This window comes from Amaranthus tricolor, chromosome 2, assembly GCF_026212465.1.
Source record: "Amaranthus tricolor cultivar Red isolate AtriRed21 chromosome 2, ASM2621246v1, whole genome shotgun sequence".
NCBI lineage: Eukaryota > Viridiplantae > Streptophyta > Magnoliopsida > Caryophyllales > Amaranthaceae > Amaranthus > Amaranthus tricolor.
Window position 1 is genome coordinate 38700432 of NC_080048.1, and position 25561 is coordinate 38725992.

Sequence of the window (25561 nt, forward strand, 5' to 3'; positions counted from 1 at the left end):
AGTATTCTTTTCGAAGGAAGGAGAACAAAGGGTAGTAGCTTCCATTAATAAAGTGATTAAGCAACTTGTAGAGATAAGTTTATGGGGATTTAGGAAATGAGAAGAAATGTAAGAATATAGAGATCAGAGAAAAAAGATGGGAAATGGAGAGAGATATGAGACAATATTAACTTACAAAGAAAATGAATTAGTTTTGGTGACAAAATGTTTTGTCACTAAATTTGTCACCAAAGTTAAGAGAGATAAAATGGCGACAAAATAGGTTACAAAGAGTTTGTCGCAAAAAAGTTTTTACAGTTCAATCAAACTTATCCCGCCTTATTATTAAAAAATAAACTGTTTAAAAATTTTGAACAACAATATTGGCAACAAAAAAATGCCTTTTTGTCACCAGACTTAGAGACAGAAGCTTTTTTTTTTTTGTCTGCGAAACTTTATTTTTTTGTAGTGTACTTGAATTGGTATAATTGATTTAATTTGTAACATTTAACTTAAAGTAGGATGTAACACTACTAAGTTGTAATTCTAAATATTTATTTTCTTTACTAGTAAAAAAAACTATTTACTCTATTTTTTTTTCTACTATACTCACACTATTGTATTTTTGGAATTTTTATAGAGTTTTTTTGTATGAAAATATATTAAAAGAATGTCATGGGGCAAAAAATTTTTAAAATGAAGACAATAAAATAAAAAAATTTTTCAAAATAATCTATTATTTCATTGAATTTATTACGGTAATCTAAATATTCAATTAACACCGAATAATTTTAATTCTAAGATCACTTATCTAAAGAGATCGTAGCTCAAATAATGACCAATTTTTACCGATAATGGCTAAAAACAGAAAAAATAAAGTAAAACCAAACTCATTGTATTACCTTGTGGCTTGTTGGAAACATTACCAAACGTAGAAAAAGGTGGTAGAATAATACTTCACAATTGCTACATTGATGTTCGAATTACTTCTACTCGTTCCATGGACAAGTACACTGGTCTGTATTCTGATCGCACAACAATGGCAATTTGATGAACAAACACCAAGAAATCGTGCGATCTTTACTATGAAGAGAAGCGAGGAAGACGAAGATTACTCTTCCCATGAAGCCATGATACCACATTTAACGATCAACTCTCTCTACCAATCCAATACTGAAAGGTTTTCTCTATTTTTGTGGGATTTATTTGTTAAGAGTTAATTTTGTTTTCTTTTGCTTCATTAAACTCTCTTTGCATATTTTTTTAGGGATATTCGTCATTCAAGTATTATAATCTCATTAGACATTTCTTATCTACTTTTCGCTGATTTAATTGCTTGCTCGTTGTTACAATGAATTAGTTTTGTTCATTTGTGGGTTTCCATCCTGAATAGGGTTGAAGATTAATTGTTCATTTGTGGGATGTTGAATGCTGTCTGGGGTTACCATGGAGTTTCATGCCTATTTGGTTTGTATTAACTGTTATAAAATTGGTTCCTAAATTGACAATTTGACATTGATTATTTGATTGGCTTACTGGCTGAAAGTTTCCTTTCACCTTGCAATAAGGGTTGGATTCTCACCACATGCACGCATCTGGCACATTCTTCGGCCTTATTAGTGATAACAAGGCTTCCATCTATGACGTATAGGGGTTGTATGTATGCAATTTGAATTTTTATCCTTGTAGTGATAACAAAGAAACTCTTTTGACTGTCCCTTGGTGGCAAATATTAACTCAAAACTGTACATGAATGAGAAGTGCATATGATTTAGTGTCATTTTTTCAATATAGTCCAATATGATACAAAATTAAAGGATAATAAGTCTTTGGCCTCATCCATTAAAGGACAATTCTCTTGCCTTAACCCAATCATATATGTACATAAATTGCAGTAGGGATTGGTTTGGGACTGCTAAAAAGATCTGTTTTGATGAGAGCTGGAGATGGTTCAATTTATAAGCATGCCCATTGGCAAGATTGTGTTGTTACTGCTTCAAAGGTTTCAACAACGTTGCGAGATAGCACAATATTGATCATGCTTGAACAAAACAAGATCAGGGGAAGGTTTAAAGGGCTAGTGTATTTCCTTTTAATCTTAAAGTTCAATTGAATTTCATGGTGTTTGAGGTTTGAGTCTAGCATTATGCAATGTCTTAATCAACAGTGCACAATGGCCAACATCACAGTATTATGAAAACTAGGGGAAGGTTTAATGGTGTATATTTCAGTATTGACCACAAAATCCATTTCGTGATTTGTTACCACATCCATGATAGAAACCCCATTTTTGCACTACAGTCTTAGTAGATGATTCTGGAAATATGGAGCACATGTTAATATCTACCATTTTGACAATCTGTAAGCATAATAGTATCTCTACTCATTACGGTCACATTCTCACATTAGTTAATCCCTTGAATGTTTAGATTTTATTTCCTTTTCAAAGTTAAGTTATGTTTTCTTTTGGTTGGTTATCTACTTATTTCTTATTGTCTATTTGGATATAAAGTTTCTATTAAACTACATAGTCTTCTTAATGCTCATTTTAATTTACACACAAGCAATTTGGACAACAGAAGACTTTTGTTTTAGACCATCACCAATTTGGCATTAGAGGTACTTCATAGAAGTACCTATTCAAATACCACCTTCGTGATTTTTAATAGATACACTTCTCCCTTCTATGTGAGACTTGTAAAAAATGGAGGATACTATTATCTAAGTCCATTTAGGCAATTCAAAAAAGTTTAGGCCCTTTGAAACTCAATTCTGTCCAGCTTTTTGTTTTGCGCTTCTTTATGTTTTCTAGTTGATTACCAGTAGGTGATCTTTATTGACTGATCTTGGAAAATGACACCAATTAGTGAACATGCGATAAATAAATCAATGAAAATTTGGGGAAATGTTTTAGGCTTATTGTAAGGTCTTGTTTGATAATAATAGACTTTTTGACTAATCAGTTGGTTGGTTTTTGGCTTTTAGCTTATTAATTGGTTAGTTAGTTAAAAAACATGTTCGGTAACTTACTTCTAAGTCGGCTAAAAAGTTGGAGCCAATATGAAACATTGTTAGAAAATTCTGTGTTTCAGCTGTAATCTTCTGTTGCTAAATGTCTCGACTTGTCTCTGTATTGCAGCTTCCCACCTTTTAAGTTGTGAGTTTTTTTCATCATACTCATCAATTGCTGAAGGGAATTAGAAAATTCTGTTGTCAGCTGTTGGATCTGAAGGATTCAGTGGAGAATTTATGTGGGAATACAAGGGCAAAATACTTGGCCTTACCAAAGGTATTTCTGAATATCTTAATTTTCTTCTGTATCAGTCTGTTACTTTGTAATTAAGAGCCATTTTGCTTTGTAGCTCATTACTTTTAATATGTAAAATTGCATGTGACAACAGGTACCAGCATGCATTCTTTTACCACTGTTTTTTTACTCCAATTATTTCTTTCTTTGTTGCTCTAGAAAATGTTGTTTCAGTTGCAAGATGACTCTCATGATCAACGTGGATGGTTACGCAGTATTTTCATATGATAAACTCAAAACCTATAAAAATGGTCGTGATACGATAATGCCGGTGATATCTGTAGTTATAAAATTTTTAGTTTACCGCCAAGTTAACTATTGATTTTTCAGGATGTCATTAGGTATATATTTTATAAGGAACAAAGCTTTGAGATCGACTCCCACTCCTCTCAAAAGTCTCGCGATGTCACCATTGCTTATGCAATGCATTGTGCAATGATGTAATCGCAGCTTAACAAGGTGGACGAATTCATTAAGTAATTGGTAAATTGTGAGCTTTACAATTAAAAAGATAGAAAACTTCTTTAAAAAATTACGTTAGGTCATTAAAAAATGCATTACATAAGACGATAATAATAGAATGACCATGCTCTTCCATTTCTTTTAATTTTCTATATTATGCAAATTGAAGTGGGAGCTTTTTAGATTAAGTTTGTTAGCATATTAAAAGAGACAGAGGCCAGGGAGTATAATAAAGCAAGCTAAACCAAACCTCCTTTATTATATAGATCTTTCTATCATTTACATATAATATAGATTCAATTTTTTGCTCCAATTTTTTTTTTTAAATCATCTAAAATACAAGTACTAATTAAGTTTTTAATAACCATTTTGTTTCAATTTTAGTCAACTTTCCATGCCTGTAGTAAAAGGCAAAAATCAGCCATTTTGGATTGAGTGCTTATACTAGAGTAAAACAGGCTACCAGCACTACTACTATTACTATTTAGCATCCTATGATTGCTTCCTTCCTTATCCGTATCTACTTCTGGAGCTTCTGGTTTGAATATGAACAATCCATACCCATTTCCTGCACTAGAGAAAAGCCAACCATGAACATCCCATAAGACTTGTATAGGTATCCTGTTAACAACCACCATTTCATTCCCTCGAAATTTCCACTGTAAATTCTTCACATGGATCAGTACAATTCCATCGATACTGATCCACATTTCAGGATCCTTAAGTCCTGTTACAGTAGTCTCGACAACAATGTCATATTCTTGATCTTTGCCTTGTCTGAATCGAGCCCTTGTAGCGAAACTCTTCGTTGAATACACAACCTCCTTCTTTAGAGTTGGAATTGCTTCTACAAGAGCTGGTCGTTTCTTGGTGCGTTTATATGCTTTTTTGTTATAATCACCTAATAATAAAACGACTTCTTCGTCTGATACAAGTGCTATATAGTAGTCTGAACATGGTTCTGGACTGTTATTACTGTATTTGGCTGAACGAAGATCCCAATACACGTCGATTTGGTGGTGAATATCTTCTATTGTGAAGGATTTATACCCTTTTTTACTCCAAAAATGCCATGGTTTTAGCTCTACTTTGCATGTTGTTTGATGCCTTTCCAAATTGCCTTCACATCCTTCAACCATGATGTTAAAAGATGTGTTCATTACATTCTTGCACCATAAAACACTTACATTTCTCCAATACCCCGCTATGTTTGCAAGAAACACACTTGTTACCGTGCATGGGGGATTTCTAAGAGCTACAGGAGGCTCCTCTTTTATTTTCTCTTGTGCTCCTCTTACTGACCCAACTCTATTATTCAATGCCATTTAAATTTTTTCGGAAGAATATGAATTGTTAGCGATGATTTCTCACGTTGATTGGTTTTGATTCATACAACTAATTCTATATTGTTGGGACTGACATTATTGCAGGAAAATGAGAGACCGCTTGAATGATTTACATGGTAGATGACTTCAAATGAGGAGGTGAAATCTTTCCTTAAGAGGTATATCTTACGACTTTGAATGAGCTGTTGATGATGGATGATTTCACACGTTGATTTGTTTTGATTCAGGTCAAACTATTTCTTGCCATGTTTCATAATTCAAAACTCATGAAGATATATATATGTGAAAATCTTATTGCTCAAGATGTATGACCTTTAAGTGCATTCAAAAAAAAGAATAAGATAAAACATTTAAAAAATTGTTTAATCAATGATATTCCTGTAAAAAATAAGGGATTAACATAAAGTTTCAAATTTCTTTTATTTTTGTTGTGGTTGATGAATCTAAATGGTGAAGTTCATAAAGAAAATGAGATCATGAAGAGAAAAAGAAAAAGGGATAGGGAAGGGTAATAGAGATGAAAAAGAAAAAGATATATTAAGTTAGCAATAAAAATATAATAGGCTCTAATTGATCTTCCTAAAATTAAGCACAATTTGAGATGTGTTTTGGTAATGTGATACTATTTTTAGATTTGTATCAACTTTTACCACAAGGAAAAAAAAAACTTCGGTTGAGAATACACCCTAAAATCTTGTGATTTTTCTCTTGCATTTACCATATTAATGTTAATTTGTCTATATAATTCTCATTTATTAGAAAAGAATAAAGGATTAATAAATCCAATTTTTTTCCAAAGTTTTAAATAATTCATATACTTTTTATAATTTATTAAAAGTATATTATGGAGTAATCTAGTAATAACATAAACTTATAATAATTAAACTATTCATTTTTAATTAAATTAAATAATTAGCTTTTCACTTTTAGTTTTAGCTTAGTGTGGAGTAATTTATAGCTTTAAACTTTTAAATTACTCCATGTTCCCACAAGAAAAAAGTTTACGAAAATTAAGAAAAAATAAATCTTTTAGATGATAATATTATTTTATTGAAAGATAAAGTTAATGGAAAAGAGTAGGAACGGAACTATAAGCATTAAAAAACATATAAATGAAGTTAGTAGAAAAAATAGAAATACCACAATTATTAAAAAATATTTAAATAAATTAATGAGAAACATAAAAGAACTATAAACAATATAAAAATATAAAAATAAAGTTAGTGAAAGATATGTAGAGACCATAAAAATAGATAAAATATTAACGTTAGTATAAAAAATGTTAATTATGTCCAAAATTTATGATGGCGCCCAAGTCTTTTGACTCTAAGATGTTAAGCTCTGGCTTTTTCCTGTCATTTTATAAAATTTACTTTGTTGAAAAAATTATGTCTAAAATTTGTGATATAAATAAAAAAATTATTTGAAGAACAACAAATATAACGACCCAAAATAATTAATAAACATCATTAATAAAGAACAGAGTGAGTAGTTTTTAAATTAGCTTTCTGGTAAATTGGCTTCAAATTTTACATATTTTATTAACTTTATAATTTCCTAAATGTAACTATTTAGGATTATGGGATAAATTTTGGAATAAATAGCTATCATGCCACTAACTAAAGATTTAATAATGAATCCAAAATGCAACTATGGAGTTAGAAAATAAACTTAATAATGTTGATAATTAATTATGTTAGAAAATAAGGAAGTCACAATATTTTACATGAAAAGAATAATAAAAAGGATGAAACATACATTATTTATATCAATTTTCCAACTTTTATATATTTGTATTAGATTAGATTCCTTGGGTTGAAAAGGTAAAAGTTTGAAATTTCAGTGAAAGAAACATCTCAACTACAAAATTGAAGAGTCAACCGCACATGGAAGCTTTACCGTTAAACTTACTCACCATTTATACAAGGAATATCAACTATTTCTGGTATACTAGTTTCTCTAACAATTGAGAATCAGTCTTGTCTCAGTTCAAGAGAATTTAACACTTTTTAGAAAAGATTTTAAGTTCGATTCTCATTTATTTCTCTTTTTCCTTAGCTTATACTGTAATTCAAAAAAAATTTTAAGTGCAAAATTCTTTCTTCTTTGACCTTAACTACTTTTATTCATGATTGGAGGTCATTTTTCTTTGAATTCCTTTAATTTAATGCAGTTATTGTCAATTGAGTTTAACGTTTATTTTTTTTAATTCGGATTATATAATAAAAGTTGGGTTTTAGGTCGTATTATAATAGCATCGGCATGAGTTTTTGGTTTAGTTGGTTTAATATTAAATGTGATTGTGATAGAAGATTACAAGTAATTCCATTCACACCTCAATTTAAATGGAATATATTAGCGTTGAGTAGGGATGGTCATGCGGCGGGTCTGGAGCGGGTCTGGCCAGATCCGGACCCGGACCCTTTTATTTTTTATAGATCCAGACCCGGATTCGGACCCTAAGGGTCCAAAATTTTCAGACCCAGACCCAGACCCAGAGCCGCCGGATCTGACGGGTCTAGGGTCCTTGATGGGTCCTTAATGGGTCTTAAACAAAGTCTCTTTGATTGTCAAAATTGAACCTTTTTCGAGTCTTTTGGTATTTTTGTAAGCAACTTATCGTAGTACAAACACTTGTTCGAGTCCATGAAATTCAAATACAAAATAATTACTAAAAAGTAAAAAAAATATTTAATTGTATAGGGTCCGAGTTCGGGTCTGAGGGGCGGGTCTAGGGTCTGGGTCTCGAGGTCGGGTCTGGGTCCGGGTCCGGGCCTGCAGCTTGAGACCCAGACCCGGACCCGTCAAATATTTTCTGGATCCAGATCCGACCCGGATCTGATGGGTCTCAAAAAATATGACCCAGACCCTTAAAAAAGGAGCAGGTCCGGGGCGGATCCAACAAGGTCCTGTACACATGACCATCCCTAGCGTTGAGAAAGGTGTGTAATAGTTGATTCATAACATATTATGATATTATGGAACTACAATCATCAACTTAAGATAATAAATAGTAGTTGAATTGGTTCCTTGACCCCACTGGTGAACCTTAGTTATGCTCATTGAGGCGATACCCTGAAATAATTTTAATGTTTTAAATATATATCGGGTCACGGATTTTATATTAGATTGATCATCCTTTAAAAATTGTTTAAAATTCATCACTGTAATAGTCAATTGAAAATAACGATAAAGTTGAGTGCATTCAACCCCTAAATTCTCGTTTAAATAAAAGTTAGTGAATTATGGTGCTAATGGCTCAAGACTTTTTCTTCCATCATTGTAATAGGGTTTAATTTTCACAACATACGAGAAGATCAATTCCCCCTCTCAGTTGTCACAACTTAATTCCATTCAACCTATGACACTACAAGTTCATAGAAAATTTGACTTTCTTAAAAAGACAATGCGCTTAGTTGATACAAGTAATACTATCAATCTTGTTAAAACCCCCTTTTTAACCTATCTAATTTTAACATGAAATATTACATGGGGATATATTCTAATTATCTTGAAATAAAAAGAAATAAAGGTGTTCATTTGGGTCATCGGGTCGATTTCGAATTAAGTTTTTTGTTCGTTTTAAAATCGGGTCTTGTGTTGATCTTGGTTTTTACATAATTGTAAATTCATTTTTTAAGTCGGGCCAAATTAAATTCAGTTACAAAGTTATCAGGTCTGTTTTGAACTTCTCTATTTGTAGTTATTCCATCACTAATATTCTACGAATCTCAAAAGACTATGCCTAGGCCGGCAACAAAGTCTTCCTTTTGTCATATACTAACGACCTGCTATTCTGCTGACTGCACGCTGCTCATTCCACATTTGATCATAGTCTCATTTTCATTCTCATTGTTCATGGAAAATTCTGTTTCTTCCTATCCAAACAAACTAATTTCATCCACCAAAACAGATAATCTCTCTGAGGAAAGTGGTTGGACACAGTATCTCGACGACGATCTCATTGCGTACGACAAAGATGATGAGTTGGTAGAGGAATTCAGCTGTTTTAATTCGAGTTCGGGATGTTCGAGCTTTATGCAGAGTGCTTCAATGGTGTCTGATGCTGGCTCAGCCCCTGAATGGAAAAGGAAAACTACAGTTCATCATTTGGCTCCAACAGATTTACCAAACATGCCTAAGAAATTAAACTTCAAGAATAAGAAAACACAACAGATTTCTTATGATGATTCTTTGGAAGATACTGCTTCTTCCCCTGTTAATAGCCCTAAGGTATGTTGTTATTTCTTTATTTTTTATTGATGTTTTTTTAATTTGTTTTTATTGATATTAATTTGTTTGGTTTGATAAAAATACAATTTAAGGAAGATTTAGGGTCTAAAAATAGAACTAACATGAATTAACAAGTAGTTTTTTAGAGTTTTGAGTTGTCGGACATTTTTTTTTATGTGTTCAGACTCGATAATTCATATTTGACATGAGTCCTTCCTACCCATATCATATCGGACTATCGGAGTGTCAATGGTCTAACGGAGAATGAAAAAATGGAGAGTGAGAAAATTACACGAGATCAATTTCTCTTTTCCTTTTGCCGGTAGAAATTTTCTAAAACTATATAAAAAAAATTATATAAGATGAAGAGTGCAATTAACAAAGACATGAACTATAATTAGATTTTTGAAAGTTTTATTATATGTTTTTTTTGTTTGTTATTATTGGGTTTAGATATCATATTATCTAAGCATCCTTGTCTAAAAAAACTAATATTATTTTATTTATGTATTTCTCCGTCCCTTGTCCCTTGTGATCATCAGTAGCAATTTTAAAAGGAAAAAGTAGTATACGATACATTTGGTTTCTGTCATTGCAGAACAAAATTTTCATTTGGAAATTGAAATTTTAATTGAAATAAATTTTTAAAAAAGAATTGAGAGGAAGATTCTTCATCAAAAGTGCTAAATGTATTCCTAAAATGGCCGAATTTTCAAATTACCCATTGAGTCATAAATTTGTTTTATTATTATAATATAATAATGTAATGATATATTGACAGTATCCTTTATTTTATATATGATAAAATACTATCTAAATTAATTATAATCCTTTCTGTTATTGTAATCAAATATTCTATTTGTTTTTTGACACTATTCATTAATTACTTTAATTTGTATTTTATGTTAAATCTACAGTTAAAAATAATTAAGTGAGATCTTGTTTGATTCGTCTTAATATAAATTTTATTAATATTAACTTTTTGTAATTTTTAATTAAACACAATTAGAAATATTTAGGATTGAAATATTGTATCCTCAAGTGTGAAAAATTAAATGGAACATTTAATTATAATAATAGTCATAATTATAGTCGACAATCCAGTATTACAAACATTTGATTAAAATAATATGGAGTATAAAACACAAAAAAATGATAGTGTTTGTTTTGAAGGAGAAAAAAATGATGGTGTTTTTTTTTTCTTTGAATTTGAGAAACTTATCGATAAATTCTTTGTCGAATTTGGAATTTAAGAAGATTATAATTAAGAAATAATTATGAAGATTATTCAAAGCATGATGATGATTAATATCTTTTCAATGTATCTAATATATACATGGCGCTGTTCAAAAGTGACTCGATCCGAAATCCGATTCAAAATCAAAAGTAAATGGATCCGAAAATGTGTTCTTTTTTAGGTTTATCGAACCGACATTACCCGACCCGAAGCTATACCCGAACCGGTTGACAACCAAAATTGGGAAACTGAACCCGAACTGTAACCGATTTTTCTAACCGACACGTAATCGTTAACCGAGATTACCCTAACTTAATAATGATCGACTCGAGTCATATCCGATCCGAATCATGATCGAGATCAAACTCGATCCGGCTAAAACCGACTTAACCCGAACGAAGTTTAGATCGAACTACTGTAAACCTGAACTAATTTTTTACATAGAAGTATGATCGACTCATATTTAATCATCTTATTAGTTATTTTTAAAAAAGTGATAGCTCGAATAACCGATCTTCAACCGAATCGTGACTAACCGCCCCACCAGAGTGTGACCCGTCGCAACACGCTTTCGAAATATAACCGATTCGAAATACAATCGAATTGAATGACACCCGTCCGAAACAGACCCGATCACCCGAATGAACACCTCTATATATACACGTAACATTCTTCAAAATATTTATTAGAAACTAGTCTAAATTTTTCACATCATGGAAATGTTGATCGATAAGGAGGATCGTGTTCGTAAACCAACTTCCTCGTATGATGCTTGCGGCATAAACCAATCTCTCCTTGGGGTCGGTTAGTCAACATACCGACTCCTTCATGGGAAAGTTGGTGCACAAATTTTCCTCCAATTGATTATGTCAAATATGTTTTACGTAGGTGTAAATAAATATAGGGATGACGATTGGGTGGAGTCGTAGTGAAGATCTTCTTTTCCATAACTAAACTCGACTAAGATTTTCGTTTTTGCTATCTACCCATCATTCATGACCTACAAAATTTTAATCGCCAACACCTAAAACCATTTCATACTTATTACCGACTATGTATACCCACTATGACCATACTCGCTTGATAGATTGATGCCAATTAGCGTCAATAGGTGACATGTAATTATAATTAGAATATCGTCGAAGTTTATATTCTAATAAAAATGTGTATAAGGCGGAGTGTCGAGACGGGTGCATATAGGGTGATATGTGAGTCTTTACCACCATTTACATACTATCCATAAATCATAATGATTATCTTTTTCATGTTCATACCCGTCTATTAATCACCAAAAGACGGATATTCAAAATAAAATATCATTGAAAAATGTAAACCTCTACTATCTTGTTGTTCTTGGTTTAAACTTTTGTTACCACAGATTGCTACATATTTCAAGAAGATGGATTTAAATTCAAGAAAGGTGGAAAAGGCAAATGGAAGCCCTATGGTAAAACTCCTACCCCTTATAGTTATGTCGTTCTTGTTTTTCTTTTAGTATTCTATTTATCCCTAAGATATTCCAATAATAACAATTGACACAAGTATTAAAAAGTCGGTAAGGACCATCAGATTGTGTGGTTGGATTAAAAGTGAGAAAATTAAAAAAATTGTAAGGACCTACCTTAAAAGGAAAAGTTGCAAAGTTAAAAAGGGCAGAATAAAATGAAGAGTGTAATAATCTCTTAAGGATAAAGAGAGTGTGTTATATATAAAAAAACAAAAGAAAAAAATTAAATAAATAAAATCCTCGTACTTCTAGTACTATATGTTAATAGTTCAACATCTTCATTTTCGTTGGGACAGTTTTAGTAAACCAAATAAAAGAAAGTTAATTGTCAATTTTTTTTTGTTAAAAAATTTTAAAATGGAAAGCTATTTTCTAAGAAAAATGTTAAATTTAAATTCTGTCTCGCTTTTATTTATTGTCAAAACCAAATTATGATTTTGAGACATAATTTACAATAATAATAATAAAAAAAATATGTATATTTTATATCATTGACATTGATAATAATAAAAGATGCAGGGTAATAAAAGTAAAATAAGTGATATGAATGGAGAGGATGAGCTGAAGGGTAGTTTTGGCAATGAAGTGGAATACACTGAGTTGAAGCAAAAGGGGATGTGCTTAGTCCCAATATCCATGGTCCTCAACTATCTCAATTAATAATTTTATATGTATTTCCTTGTTACATTAGATTACATGTACATCTAATTACAATAAGTAAGTATAACCCAAATTATTGTACCAAAAGACAAATTGCCTTTGGTCCTTGATGCTTGTACATATATTCATGTGTTAAGAGGCAAATTCAACACGATTTAAAGGCTTAGAAGCAATGATTTCTACTAGATAACTTTGAAGATGATGTACATGAATTGTTCCCATACATTTGAATTTTGTGCATATCAAAAATGTCGGTTTGACACATGTATGCCTATGTTATTCAGTTAAATTATAAAAAAATTTTATTTTTCTTTAAATTTGAAATATGATTAATAAAAAGATAAATATAAGTTTCAGGGATATATAAAAATTAAAGAAAAGATTAAGTTGTATATTGTGTATTAGAGAAAGTTTTTTTTTTATAAGTAGTACTTAGTAGCACTAAGCATCCACTATACACTATACACTTGGCCCACACAACCCACAAACTTAGTCCATTAAACTTTACACTTCGACTCGAGCACACAAGCTCAATTGAATGGGCATTATGGTGAGTCGAACAATTGTCAAAGCATCATAATGTCATGTTCATGCGTCGAAGGAGGCCATTGTAGTAATGGAGTCCTTCCTTGAGTTTGATATGCCTCGAATAAGGGAAAGGATCAGAAGAAAGACCGCAATAAACATATATACAAATATCATTCTGCAACTGTCGCAATTCTGCAATTGTATTGTGTTGAAAAAAACCTGAACATTGCAACTCATAAACTAGGCAGAGGAAGAAGACTCCTTCTCCAAACTATGACTTCGACTAGCTTGTGATCGATTGCTCTCGATACTGTTCTTTCGCTTAAAGGACTCCTTAATCTCGGCTTCTTTTCTATCGACAAAATCTAAGTAATTCTTGAAGCTTGTTGAGCTGAGACGTCTCGACCTAACCTGTTCTATGGCCTCGCTCTCATCTTCTCTTACAACTTCAGGAGCATATCTGCTGAACTGATAACACACTCGGCTAAAAAACATAACAAGTGCCAAGAAGCAGGCACTGCCACAAATCAAAAATAGGCCCCAGAAAGTTTTTAGAGAGAGTCGACTGGTTTCAGCTAGACCGGATTGACTTGGACAACCTCTGTTTTCTAACCACTTATCATGGATTCTTTGTAGTTCACCATTTTCCGAGAGTTGGAGTATAGCTGTGGACAAGTCAACTGCGAGCGGAGAATCCCGTTGAAATGCCTGAGAAATAAATGGCAATAAGGAACAGCAAAAAACAAGATGCATAAGCTACAAAATACATTCTTGGAATAAAATATGCAAAACCAATCTTTGAAAATGCATTAAGTTCAAGAATTTACTGTCATTAAGATTTTAGTATCAATTCTTTCATAGTTTAACCATCATAAGACACTTAAGTACATTCAAGATAGGAATATTCAGTGTCAATTGCCATTTTGGATAGTATAATAGTGTCAACGAACAATCTAAAGCAAAAGGTTCGGTTGATGGTTGGTTATATCAAGCCCCTTCTTACGAGAGTCATTTTGAATTGAGGTGTGGATGCCCTCCTTTATCTTCTTGACGTTAAATATTTTACTTAACAAAACGGGTAGATGAGATTCAAACCCGTGATCTTTTTGTCACATCGGTTCCATTACCATGTTCAGAAACTATCAAAATAAAAAAACTCAATCTGATGGTTGAAAAACTAGCATATGCAATAATCAAAGGGCCAAGAGTTAAGCAAGTTAGCGACTTACAAATCCCCAGCCACTTTTTGTAAACTCTTGTCCTACTACTTGAAAATTGCAGTTACTCGAAGACAAGAGGACTTGAACATAAGGAAGCTCATCGACAATGGCAGCTACACCTCCATTGTTAGGGCCACGCTCAAGAGCATCGGCATATGATTCTTGGCTCTTTAGAGTTTTGATCCTAGACGCAGCTATATTGAGTTCTCTGACAAGATAATCATGAGCAAATGAGCCGTCTTGAATACCAATTGGATCATTACTAGCGATTAAGCTATTAATTCCTTCAATTCTTGATGATAGCTGCTGCACTGTGAGAATAGAAGTCAAACTAGCTGTATAACTCGAGTTGATAATCAACACCACAAAGAGCCATACAAGTAGCACAAATCTTCCTAATGTGCTCAAGGTGTTCTCTCCTGTAGATTGCAGCAAATGAACAATTAATAAGTAATCACAAAATATGGATACTCCAAATGACTACTTGAGTAGTGATTTCGGCGGTGTTAGATTTGGAAGAAAACTTTTTTTTTTATAAATTTTTTTATTTTTTCTTTTGTTTGGTTTGCCAAGTGAATTAAAATGGAATACTTGGGTGGAAAAGTGAAACAAATGTGGATGTTTCAAATAAAGATACCAAAGGAGCCCACACAAGGCTGCATACAGACCATTCAGACCACACAGAACAGGTCATGGTGTCAGAACAGCACAGCAGCAAAAACTAGCGACCAGGCCACCTTGCACGACACGTGGAGACCAAACCTGTGCATCCAGGACCTGGGCTACAGTGGAAATGGAATCTTGGCACATGGACCTAGCCATCAAGGGCCTAGGACCATGCTAAAAGTCCACGTGGAATCCTAGAAGCTGTGCTGAAGGAGGGCTGGTCGACAGTTTTCCAGATCAGAATTTGTTAGTGTTTTTTTTGCTTTCTGTTTTCTGTTTTAAGCGCCTTGTAATAGCACGTGTCTTTTTAATTAGGCTTGTGACATTATAGCCGTTATGTTAGTTGAGAGCTCTATATAAGGAGAGCCTCACTTGTGTAATAAGAATGTTTCAGATTTAATCATTCAATAGAAAACAAGAGGTAATTCAGAAAGTGTTTTTCTGTTTTCTCTGAAGTTGGTGGCAACTTCATCAAAGGCTACAGAGTAACCTTTGATCCTTGGAGTATTGAGAGTTGTGGAGCAACCTTGATGCTTTAAGGAAACCTTGGAAGCAAAGTCTGGAAGGCTTTGTAATGTGTTAGATTAGCGTGAGTAATAGGGAAGGATCACAGATCAACCATCATCAGAAAATCAAGAAGACATTTTTTGGTTCTGTTTGTGATTGTTTAGTGTTCTTTGCATTATCATCTGTAGTTTCTGTGAAAAATAACAAATCAAACTTCCGCACAACATTCATCATTGCATAACCAAGGCCCTATTCAGCCTTAGTTTTGCATCAAAAAGTGCATCCCTTATTTCGATGCGGTCAAGATTTATACTTCTTTGGTTTTAGATTATACTGGGTTATAGTAAAATGACTCATTAAATCATGTGCACTTGTTATTTATTTAAAGTTGTTGATGATGTTTGCTATCAAGGGTCAAACAAAAATAATCTCTTTGTTATTACTAACAAGTGTATAATACGGATAAGGTTGCGTACATCCGTCCCTAAAACCCCACTCTAACTAGGAGCCACGACATTGGGGTTACGCAATTTTATAATCACAATATATGATCACACTTTTGATAAGTAGAACCAAAATTTAGTTAAAAATAAAATGAAATGAAAGAGAATTCTTACTGTGTGAGAAAAACATAGTTGAAAAGCTGAACCTGAAAAATTGAAGAGAAATATATTATTATAATTGATGAATGGGAAGCATAAACCACATCTAGCTACAAATTATAATTTTAAAGAGCCTCATGTACAACACAGAACAAATGAAATTTTATCTTTTATCACTTAGATTATTACATACAATAATATTTCAATACCTCAAGTCAACGCCATCAAATAGCTCCCCGCTTGGGGGTTTGAGATGGTCAAATGTACACCACCTTACCTTTGTTAATAATAACAAAACAATGTTGTTTCCAATTGACCTTTATTAACAAACATCATCGGCAGCTTCACTAAATAAGAAGTGCATATGATTAAGGAGCCATTTTTATATTGTCCATTATAATCCGAAAGTGAGAACTTAAACAACATAATCTATCAAGTAATTTCAACAAAGAATAAGAAGCAAGTGAGCAACTACCAACCCAGTATGACAGAACAAAAATGCTATCAGACTTAGAAGCTTCTAGAAGAAAAGTGATTACTAACCAGCATATTGTGATAAGTTGTTGAGTAGGTGGACCACGAAATTCAGTGTTGACTCGATGCTCCAAAATCCAAATAACAATTCCCACAAGTAAGAAGAAGGCTCCAGTAACACACCACATCTGTATAGTAAAAGGTTTGAGGAATGCCCATGCACTTGATTTTACCTTTCTTATTGGGACAACTACAACTAATCCTGATTCCATAAATGGCTGTGTGAAATCCACTATCCTAGTTCTGTTTGTGACTATAGTTATGTCTCCAACAGCTGCATCAAATCTCTGTTTAGAAATTAGAAAAAACTAAGTTAATGAAAAATGTTTAAGGGTTTACTTCACCGTGCGCATTCCTCTTAGCCCAGGGGTATGAGTATGGTCTGTCCTCTACCCTTCCCCCGGACCCTAACTTTGCGCAAGAATACTGGGTTGAAGACTAAGACTAAGACTAAGTTAATGATAAATGCGGAAATAAAACTGAGGCTAAATCAACAATACTTACGTTATCAGCAACATCATAGACAAGACGGTTGAACTCTGGATTTCTTATGCCATCACCATATAACACATATTTGTGTGGAACAGGATACGGAAGCAATTTAAGAGCAGCTTCAAAGACATCAATACAGAATCCTTGAACTCCAGGGGGTTTCTTGTCTGCAGCAACAAATTCTTTGTAACTGACGCGATTTGGTACTACAATCTGCATAGGCTTGCCATTATTTGGAAACACCCATCCACGAGGAACTTCGCTGACGTTACCAGGCCAGATAACAGCGCCTAGCTGTTGGCTACTAGAAGAAGTGTTAGAAGGCTTCAGGTACAAAGTTTCTGGGGATACAACCGAAAGGCCAGAGTAGTTGGACCAATATCCGATATTTTTAGACCCGGTTCCAACAATATTCAATATGTCAAATGCAGGATGGACTAAGTTCTTTTCTGAATCGAATCGTATTTCCCCAGATAAACCCATGTACTTTGTTCCGAGCAGTATCTGGAGCAATTGTTGGCCTGCTTGGGAAACACGAAGAGATGATCTGTGTGCACTGCCGTTAATCATGGGGTTACTAAAGAAAGTTAAGTTACCAGACTGGTTGAAAAATGAATCAAGAGCATAAGCGGCTAACCAAATGGAATCATAAGCATAGAAAGCATAAGAATTAAGGCTAGAGTTTCCCACATTTTTCAAGACCTTCCATCTAGACATAAAAGCATGTTTGTTTTCAGAATCTGCAGTATGATGGCGAAGAGCCAACACACCTTGAAGTAAATCTATCGTAGAAGAGTCTTTTGGTCCTTTGCTGTCAAGAACAGAAGGAAGCCAATCTGTAGCAATCCAAACATAGCCCTTACTCATCATCCCAATAGACTTTGCAACAGAAAATACGTTCAGACCAGAATCAGGGTTCACATGGACTACAAAAACTCGAGATTCCATCATATCCACTTCAACTAACAAATCATTTATATCATTTTTTGAAGCACCTGAAGCTAAGGCAGCCTTGTACAAAATCTTGGCACGCTTTTTAGCAAGAGCATCTCCTAGTGCAGATATTCCATTTCTGCCATATTCATCATCCACAAATATAGCAATTATATCTCTCCACCCATAATGCTCAATCAAGTCAGCAATAGCATACATCTGAAAATAGTCACTCTGTGTCATACGGATAAAATATGGGAACTCCAACGCAGAGAGAGCAGGATCTGTTGCGAAAGATAGTAAGGGAATATGAAGCTCATTCACAACATTTGAGATAACATGAGCAATGCCAGAAGATTGAGGACCAATTGCAATAGCCACGTCCTTCTCCATTAGCTGCAAGGCTACATAGAAAATCAGGTCGTGTCAATGTTTTTGGAATCTTTCATGGAGGAAGATTAAAAATTTCAAGTTTCTAGCAAAATTAATAAAAAGCACATAGATTTGAGTCTGTTGAACTTATTCCAAAGCTCTAATTCAAGCCCCAAAACAACTCCTATGAAGATCACTATGTATATACTCCGTCCGAGTCAAATTGCTACATTTCTTCAAAAATGCTTCAAAATGGAGGTAAACATTGGCGGCCCTTTCGTTTGTCGGTATTATAGGGTGAGAATGTTGATGAAAATTCAAGGTGACTTAAGGAGGAAAACTACTTGACATGTTTTATGATCACGCTTATCTAACTCTAATTTATTATTCATCCAATGACATACACATTACATGAAAACTAATGCTAAAATTCATTCCCGATACCACCATTTATAAGCGAGTACTAAATTGAGCTTAGAAATACTCCTAAAGATTGATTGTTGATGATTAAATCCTCAACTCAACAAAATTATGCAGCTACTCTTGTGAGAGACCGTCTCTCAAAGAGACAACCTCATAACAAGAAGCACGCATTCTTACTTTCACTTTAATTTGTATTAATTGTGCTATTTAACCCATATATCTAATGCGTCTCTCGGAGAGACGTCTCTCACAACAATTTGTGAAATTTATAAAGAAAGAAAAGACGAGCAAAGTCCTAAAGTCGCAAGAATTACCTCCCATAGTGCCCACAAAACCACTGCATTTGGTGTCATAAAAAATGAGGTTTATTGTTGTTCCATGTAATATACTTGAATTGGAATTGATATCATCAATTGCAGCTATTATTGCTGACTTCAATGCTCTTCCAATAACCGAATTGAATGTAAAAAAAGCTCCAATATTCACAGATTTTGGTCTAGCCATGGAAGATACATCAAAACCAGAAGAATTTCTTTGCCCCCAAGTGGGTCCCATTTCCACCATTAACAAAATAAACATTAAACCTCCCCACCAAAATCCATGTCCAAAGAACAAACCCATGATCAAAACAACAGAAGAATAATCAATCCAAACATATATGTACAAAATTTTCAACTATCAATGTAAAGAACAGCTCAACAGGGCAGACAATTGAAACTTGAAAGCCACTACTTATTACTAAGAATCCCAAAAAGTTCGGGAATCAAAATCACTAAAAATATGTTTAAAAAATAATTGATTTTTCCATACAAGTTGGTTGAAATATAAAAAAATATCTGAGTTCACTCTAAACTACGTCATCTTGGAATATAAAAATGCCCAGAAAACTGTCATGATTCTTTAGCTAAGTACCCAGGAAATCTGCATTGAATAAAATAATGGGAGATTTTATATGATTGTCTTATTCGAGGTAGTAGTCAGTATAAAAAAAGCTAGGCATTATGCATACAAGAATTATAAAAAGTGTGTGGAAATGGTAAAACAAAGGTATGAACAGAAATGAAATCAAGAAACAGCAACAGGCTGTTGTGCGAGTGTGTGGCCATAAGCAAAATACTCCATATGTCCGTATGAATTGCAAAACATATTATTTCTGTCCGTGCCCTTAACTTTGCAACATTCCCTCACCAGTCATCACTTTTTAAAATTCTCATATGCACATTTTCTTGGTCTTTTAATAACATCCATACAATTTCAACATCCTCATTTGTTTCTTACTATTTGTGTTGAAACGAAGCTGATAGGATAAATCACTAAATGTGATGGATGGGGCGAACACCAATGAGGCATGTGAACTGCAAACTTTGTTAACAAACTTTTTCCAAACTAATGCCCCAATAAACTCGCACATATATCATTATTTTAGTTTGTATTTTATTCGCGTCATACCTTAAAACTGATGAGATTCTCAACATCAGTTTTCTTTTAAAAAATGCAGAAAACTTAACGGTTTTAAATTACCAATTTACCATATCAACTTATTCGTTTTTCTTCTAAAACTAGAGAACTCAGGTTATCGAAAATAAATAATTGATGAAAACTTCAACGGCTTTTTTGTTGTACACTTGCAATAATCGAATTTTATATTAGTTATCCGCGTTTTTGAATAAAATAATAATAGCCACATACACCCAATCATTTTGCAATTGATATCAATATCAACAAAGGGGCAGATCATTGGACACTAATCGCCTAAATATAGGGTGAATTTTGTATTCTATGTAATCCAAATGGCATTCTTAGTACAGCAACATTTTGTCTCCAAATATCCAAACATAGGGGCAAATTCTCAATTGACATAAACTTATACTTAGGACAATCATAGGTCGGTCTAGTAATTGAAGATTTTCACGGTCCTCCCCTTGTGATCGGAGATCAATTCTCACCATCAGTAAGATCAAATTTCCTCCTCTCTCATGCTTGTAGAGGATTATATATAACTCGAAATCAAAAAAAAGTATATAAATACTTGGAGTAATCAAAAGAATTTAGTTATCATAATCGACAGGAAACAAATATCTTTGAGTTAATCTAGCTGCCACGATATTAATTTACAAAAGATTACCATATTAACTAATAATTTTCAAGTGAATTATGTATTGCATGGCAAGAGTTCGATCAAATATCAATCATTTTGGTAATTTGGCAATATCAACGTATTAACTACCATTGGAAAAAACCCATCTAATCAAAAGAAGTGATGAAGCTGTCCCTGAAGTTGATCTATGAACTGACCATACAATTCTTAACCACCAGAGTCCAGATCATCATGAGGATGATGACAATGGCTGCAACAATGTGAACCATCACCGAATTCCTTAAGTCGTGAGAGGTGGCTAACAAAGCAGAGCATCATATTAGTAATATCATATTACCGATCACAGCTACCAGCAATCTTATCGATCCAATTATCCTAAGTGTTTTAGATTCGAAACATTACAACAGAGATCCCAATATCAGCTATCATCTTTGGTTTCCCTAAAACTTAAAATGGATAACAAGCACTTCAAGGAGAGGTTCAATTCACATTGTTCGCATGTTAAAAATACGCTTGAATTAGTCCCTTATTAGTTATTATCCAACACGGTCTATGGGCTATGAACAGTTAGGCCGTTAGGAACGAAGCTAAGTACTGAGACTAAGCACTCACATTACATTAAAGCCCTCCAAACGTTATGGGGACTGGAAAACTTTGCAAGCTATGCTTCTCGTTGTGAATGACTTTCATGGGGTTAAACAGTTGAGATCTATGCTTCTCGAACTCTTCATTTTACTTCACATACCCGTATTCAATCCTTGATGCTCGGACATTGGTATGGCACATAAAAACTTTATTTTAAGTGTAAAATCGAATGTTTAGACGTATACGACACTTGAACACGTACCAATATCCGATATTAATACCCGAGTCCAAGTAACATAGCTTGAAGTACATTTTAATTTATAATTCCACAGAGTATGCCCCGATTAATAAATCATATGACTAAATAACAAAGAATGTCTCGTACCTCCTTGGTGGAAGATGCAGGTTAAAGGGTTCTTATTAGTCCTAAAGAAACTCCAACTCCTAAATTCGACTAAAATTCTTATATTGTAACGTGATTTGTTGTAATTTGTAAAAGAATTGGTCTATGTTACTATAACGTTGAACGATTGTAAACCAAAAACAAATAATGACCAAATTGCAACCTTTGGTAGAAACAAGAGACATAATGTAATTAAAGGTTTCGTTCAACTAACAATGAATTTTCAACTTCAGGAAGCAGGTTATATAATTAGGTGTTGAATTCGTAAGATCTCATAAGTAGAAAATAACATCCAAAGCAAGTAAATTTATCTAACCTGTCTCAAAGCTTGATGTATAACATCATCATTTATAAACGGCCTTAATGACCACATCAGGCAAAAGCTCTCCAATTCACCACTCGAAGATTTAAAATTCAATGAAGAAACAATCTTCTCCTGCATCACATAATCTTGCTTTACCATGTTGTAGATAACTGTCATAAAGGAAGCACAACTCACAGCATCGGGTCTTTCAGAAGCAATTACTTTTTCTGAACCCTGGTACACCATCTCGAATTGCTCATTTGAGTTCACACGTAATGCATTTCCTGCCTTCTCCATAAGATTTTCAAGTTCGTTTATTATGGCTTTGGCTTTGGCTTTGGTTACACAATCTTGAAGTTCAAACAAACTTGTGTTCAGCTGATCAACACTCAGCATGTTATCATACGCATTGGAGCAACCAGCTTTCACATATGCATTAATCCTCTTGGTTTCATTTGCTTTAATGATGCTCTTGACCAGATCTGATGATTCGTATATAGAAGAGCGTCTGAGAAGCTCAAGCACCTGCTGAAACCTCACGAGAAACTTGCTCCCAAGTTCTACTAACTCTTCAAACTATATGACTCCCACAATAAACTCTGCCAACATTTCCCTCATTTCATCATCAACATTGGCTATTGATTTTCTGCCTTCCATCCTGAAAAGCATATCAGACTATGTCGTGTTGCACAAATAAGAAGCAATATATGAAAGTATACATTCTGATTCAATAATTCAAATGCTATCATGCATAAAATAGTGAAATGCTTATGATTGGTTTTAGCATTATATAAATCTTTTTAGCTCCAATAAACACTCGTCAAAATACTAAAATTTTTCCATCCTATAATTCCTGTAAACTATACTTCTATTCTACCAGTGCTCCTCACTATAGGATACTATTCTTAACTATCTTAGTAATAAGTACCATCTACACCAATCAAACTAAAAGGTAAACAACATCTATAAACTTATCCTTAACAAAATCATACATATTCATTATCTCAATCAACCACAATCATCAACCCAATGAGGTCATTCAAATCACACTATATTAACTATTACAAGTCACTTCAAGTCCAGAATCCAAATAACCAGGTTTATTCATTTCAAGTATTTCATAAAATCCCTTAATCGTAGTAAACCAAATGAGATTCCTTGGCTCACTTAACTACATTTAATAGAATTAACCCTAAATTAATGATTAATTAGACTCATTCCACCCCAGAATTATAATTTACAATCATCTTCCAGAGTGTTTTGATATGAACAACTCTCGCAACAAGTAGAATCACAAATTTACGCAGTTTTCCCTTAGTAACAAAGAATCACTCATTGTAACAGTATTCAACAAAAACAAAGAATCGCTCATTGAAAGAATGTCAGTTCGTAACAATTAAAACAACAACCATTTACTAGAAATAAATTCAAACAACTCAATTCCAACAAGCCTTGCATCAATTAAAGCCCTCACGAAACAAAAAGAGAATTGGTATGAACTTGCCTCAACAATCAGAAAACTACTTTTCTTCTGCAGCAGCAAAACCTTCGGATACTAGTGAGAAGAGCGTAAAACCAAAAGGCAATATTTCCGTGAATAATATAATATTTTGTTAACTAATTATTGATTAATTATAAATAATATCAATTTAAAGAGATATTTTTCTAAAAAATCTCTAAGACAAAAAAATTGGTATATTAGTTAATGAACTAAAGTTGGTATTATTTTAGGAAAAAACCCCTATTTAATTGGTATTATTCATGATTAATCAATATTTGGTTTTATTGTAGAAAAATTAACAAATGGTTGTATTATTCACGTAATTTATCCTTTATTTTATTACAAAGATAGATAATTTCTGTTGGCAACGCAAGAGTACAAAATAGAAGATTATAATGAAAAATATATGGGAAATTCCACATGGTAATATCGAACTTTCATGAAACGTCAATAATAGTACTTTTTTAAAAAAATTTTCACATTGTACCATCCAATTTATGCCTTATCTAATTGCCGTAGCATTTTCCGTTAAATTTTTGTCAATTTCCATTTAATTCACCATGTTGACGATTCTACCTTAATTAAGTGTTGTTTATTGTCTTTAAAATTTGCCCTAAATTATTTTTATGCTTTCAATTGTTTAATTCACCATTTTGACGTTTAATTCACTGTTTAATTTATCAACGCTCTAAAATGTTTAGAGCAAATTATAATGACAATAACCAAAACTTAAAAAGGTTGAAACGTCAAAATGGTGAATTAAACGAAAATTGACAAGAATTTAACGGAAAATGCTACGGCAGTTAAATAAAGCATGAACTGGTTGCTACTATGTAGAAGAATCTTACAAAGATACTACCACGGGCGTTTTATGAAAGTTTGATGCTACCATGTGAAATTTTCCAAAATATTTGCATGCACGGAATCTTGATAAATTTGTCTTAATATATATGTTTTAATTATTAAATTTTTATAATTTTTGGATACCCAAACTAAAAATTATTTATTTTTACCTTTGCTTTGAATTTGCAAAACAGTAAATTAGTAGAACAAAAGAAAACAAAAAAGATAAGAGAAAGGATGTGTTTGGACAAATGGCCTTTTAGTTGGTTTTTTGAGGGGCTGAAAACATGTACTATGTTTGTTGCTTTTTAATCTAAATGGATAAGCAAACTATCCAACAAAATTATTAAAATAAGATATTAACTATTGGTTATTTTTGGAGAAAAAGAAGGTTAATAAGGCGATGAAAGTCAATAAAAAATCTAATTAAACTAGCTTTTTTATTTTGAGTAAAAGTCAATTTTTAAATTATTCATAAAGCTATTTATCAAACACTTTTCTAACATTTTAACCAAAAGCAAGCGAACGACCAACCACAAAGAACATCTATAAATTTAAATACATTAAAAAATTATTCTTGTAAGAGACCGTATTTCGATGAAATAATCTCAAAACTAGAAGTAGATATACTAATAATTTAAATTAATTAGGTTATCCAATCTATACCTGGAACTTCTCGCTATGTCTAATAATAGCAATCAAATATTTTCAATAATAATTACTTTAATTTACAATCATTTAGTTGCACCTTTACAATTGAAGTGAATGACATGCAAGTACATGAACTCTAGTCTTTCCTCCATTTTTTCAAAGACTAAT

General features: G+C 32.9%; 3 protein-coding genes across 8 annotated transcripts; 1 reads left to right on the forward strand and 2 right to left on the reverse strand.

Annotated features, from left to right (window-relative positions):
• Window positions 1-3751: 3751 nt before the first annotated feature.
• LOC130807051 (uncharacterized) lies at window positions 3752-5162 on the reverse strand. Its single transcript, XM_057672336.1, has one exon. It carries the CDS (start codon window positions 5071-5073, stop codon window positions 4129-4131), a length of 945 nt encoding a protein of 314 aa, XP_057528319.1. The 5' UTR covers window positions 5074-5162; the 3' UTR covers window positions 3752-4128.
• Window positions 5163-8783: 3621 nt separating this feature from the next.
• On the forward strand, window positions 8784-12988 carry LOC130807052 (vascular-related unknown protein 1). Of its 2 annotated transcripts, none has more exons than XM_057672338.1 (3): window positions 8784-9327; window positions 11943-12011; window positions 12591-12969. In XM_057672338.1, exons 1-3 carry the CDS (start codon window positions 8836-8838, stop codon window positions 12729-12731), a joined length of 702 nt encoding a protein of 233 aa, XP_057528321.1. In that variant the 5' UTR covers window positions 8784-8835; the 3' UTR covers window positions 12732-12969. The 2 variants fall into 2 exon arrangements, with proteins under 2 accessions (XP_057528321.1, XP_057528320.1); XM_057672337.1 differs by having other exon boundaries at window positions 8809-9327; window positions 12585-12988.
• A 24-nt stretch (window positions 12989-13012) lies between these two features.
• Window positions 13013-23893, reverse strand: LOC130807050 (glutamate receptor 3.4-like). Of its 5 annotated transcripts, XM_057672333.1 has the most exons (7): window positions 22621-23893; window positions 22411-22530; window positions 17293-18609; window positions 16798-17075; window positions 16270-16301; window positions 14489-14898; window positions 13013-13967 (listed from the first exon to the last, which is right to left on the reverse strand). In XM_057672333.1, exons 1-7 carry the CDS (start codon window positions 22792-22794, stop codon window positions 13500-13502), a joined length of 2799 nt encoding a protein of 932 aa, XP_057528316.1. In that variant the 5' UTR covers window positions 22795-23893; the 3' UTR covers window positions 13013-13499. The 5 variants fall into 5 exon arrangements, with proteins under 5 accessions (XP_057528316.1, XP_057528314.1, XP_057528318.1 ...); XM_057672331.1 differs by having other exon boundaries at window positions 22411-23892; XM_057672335.1 differs by lacking the exon at window positions 22621-23893 and having other exon boundaries at window positions 17293-18617; window positions 22411-22551.
• Window positions 23894-25561: the final 1668 nt, after the last annotated feature.

Coding starts and splice junctions, on each gene's coding strand:
- LOC130807051 (XM_057672336.1), bottom strand. CDS start 5,073: ATGGCATTGAATAATAGAGTTGGGTCAGTAAGAGGAGCACAAGAGAAA.
- LOC130807052 (XM_057672337.1), top strand. CDS start 8,836: ATGCCTAGGCCGGCAACAAAGTCTTCCTTTTGTCATATACTAACGACC. Junction 9,328..11,942: donor CCCCTGTTAATAGCCCTAAG/GTATGTTGTTAT, acceptor TTGTTACCACAG/ATTGCTACATATTTCAAGAA. Junction 12,012..12,584: donor AGGCAAATGGAAGCCCTATG/GTAAAACTCCTA, acceptor TAATAATAAAAG/ATGCAGGGTAATAAAAGTAA.
- LOC130807050 (XM_057672331.1), bottom strand. CDS start 22,794: ATGCTGAGTGTTGATCAGCTGAACACAAGTTTGTTTGAACTTCAAGAT. Junction 18,610..22,410: donor TACATCAAGCTTTGAGACAG/GTTAGATAAATT, acceptor GTAGCCTTGCAG/CTAATGGAGAAGGACGTGGC. Junction 16,302..16,797: donor CAACTTATCACAATATGCTG/GTTAGTAATCAC, acceptor TCAATTTTTCAG/GTTCAGCTTTTCAACTATGT.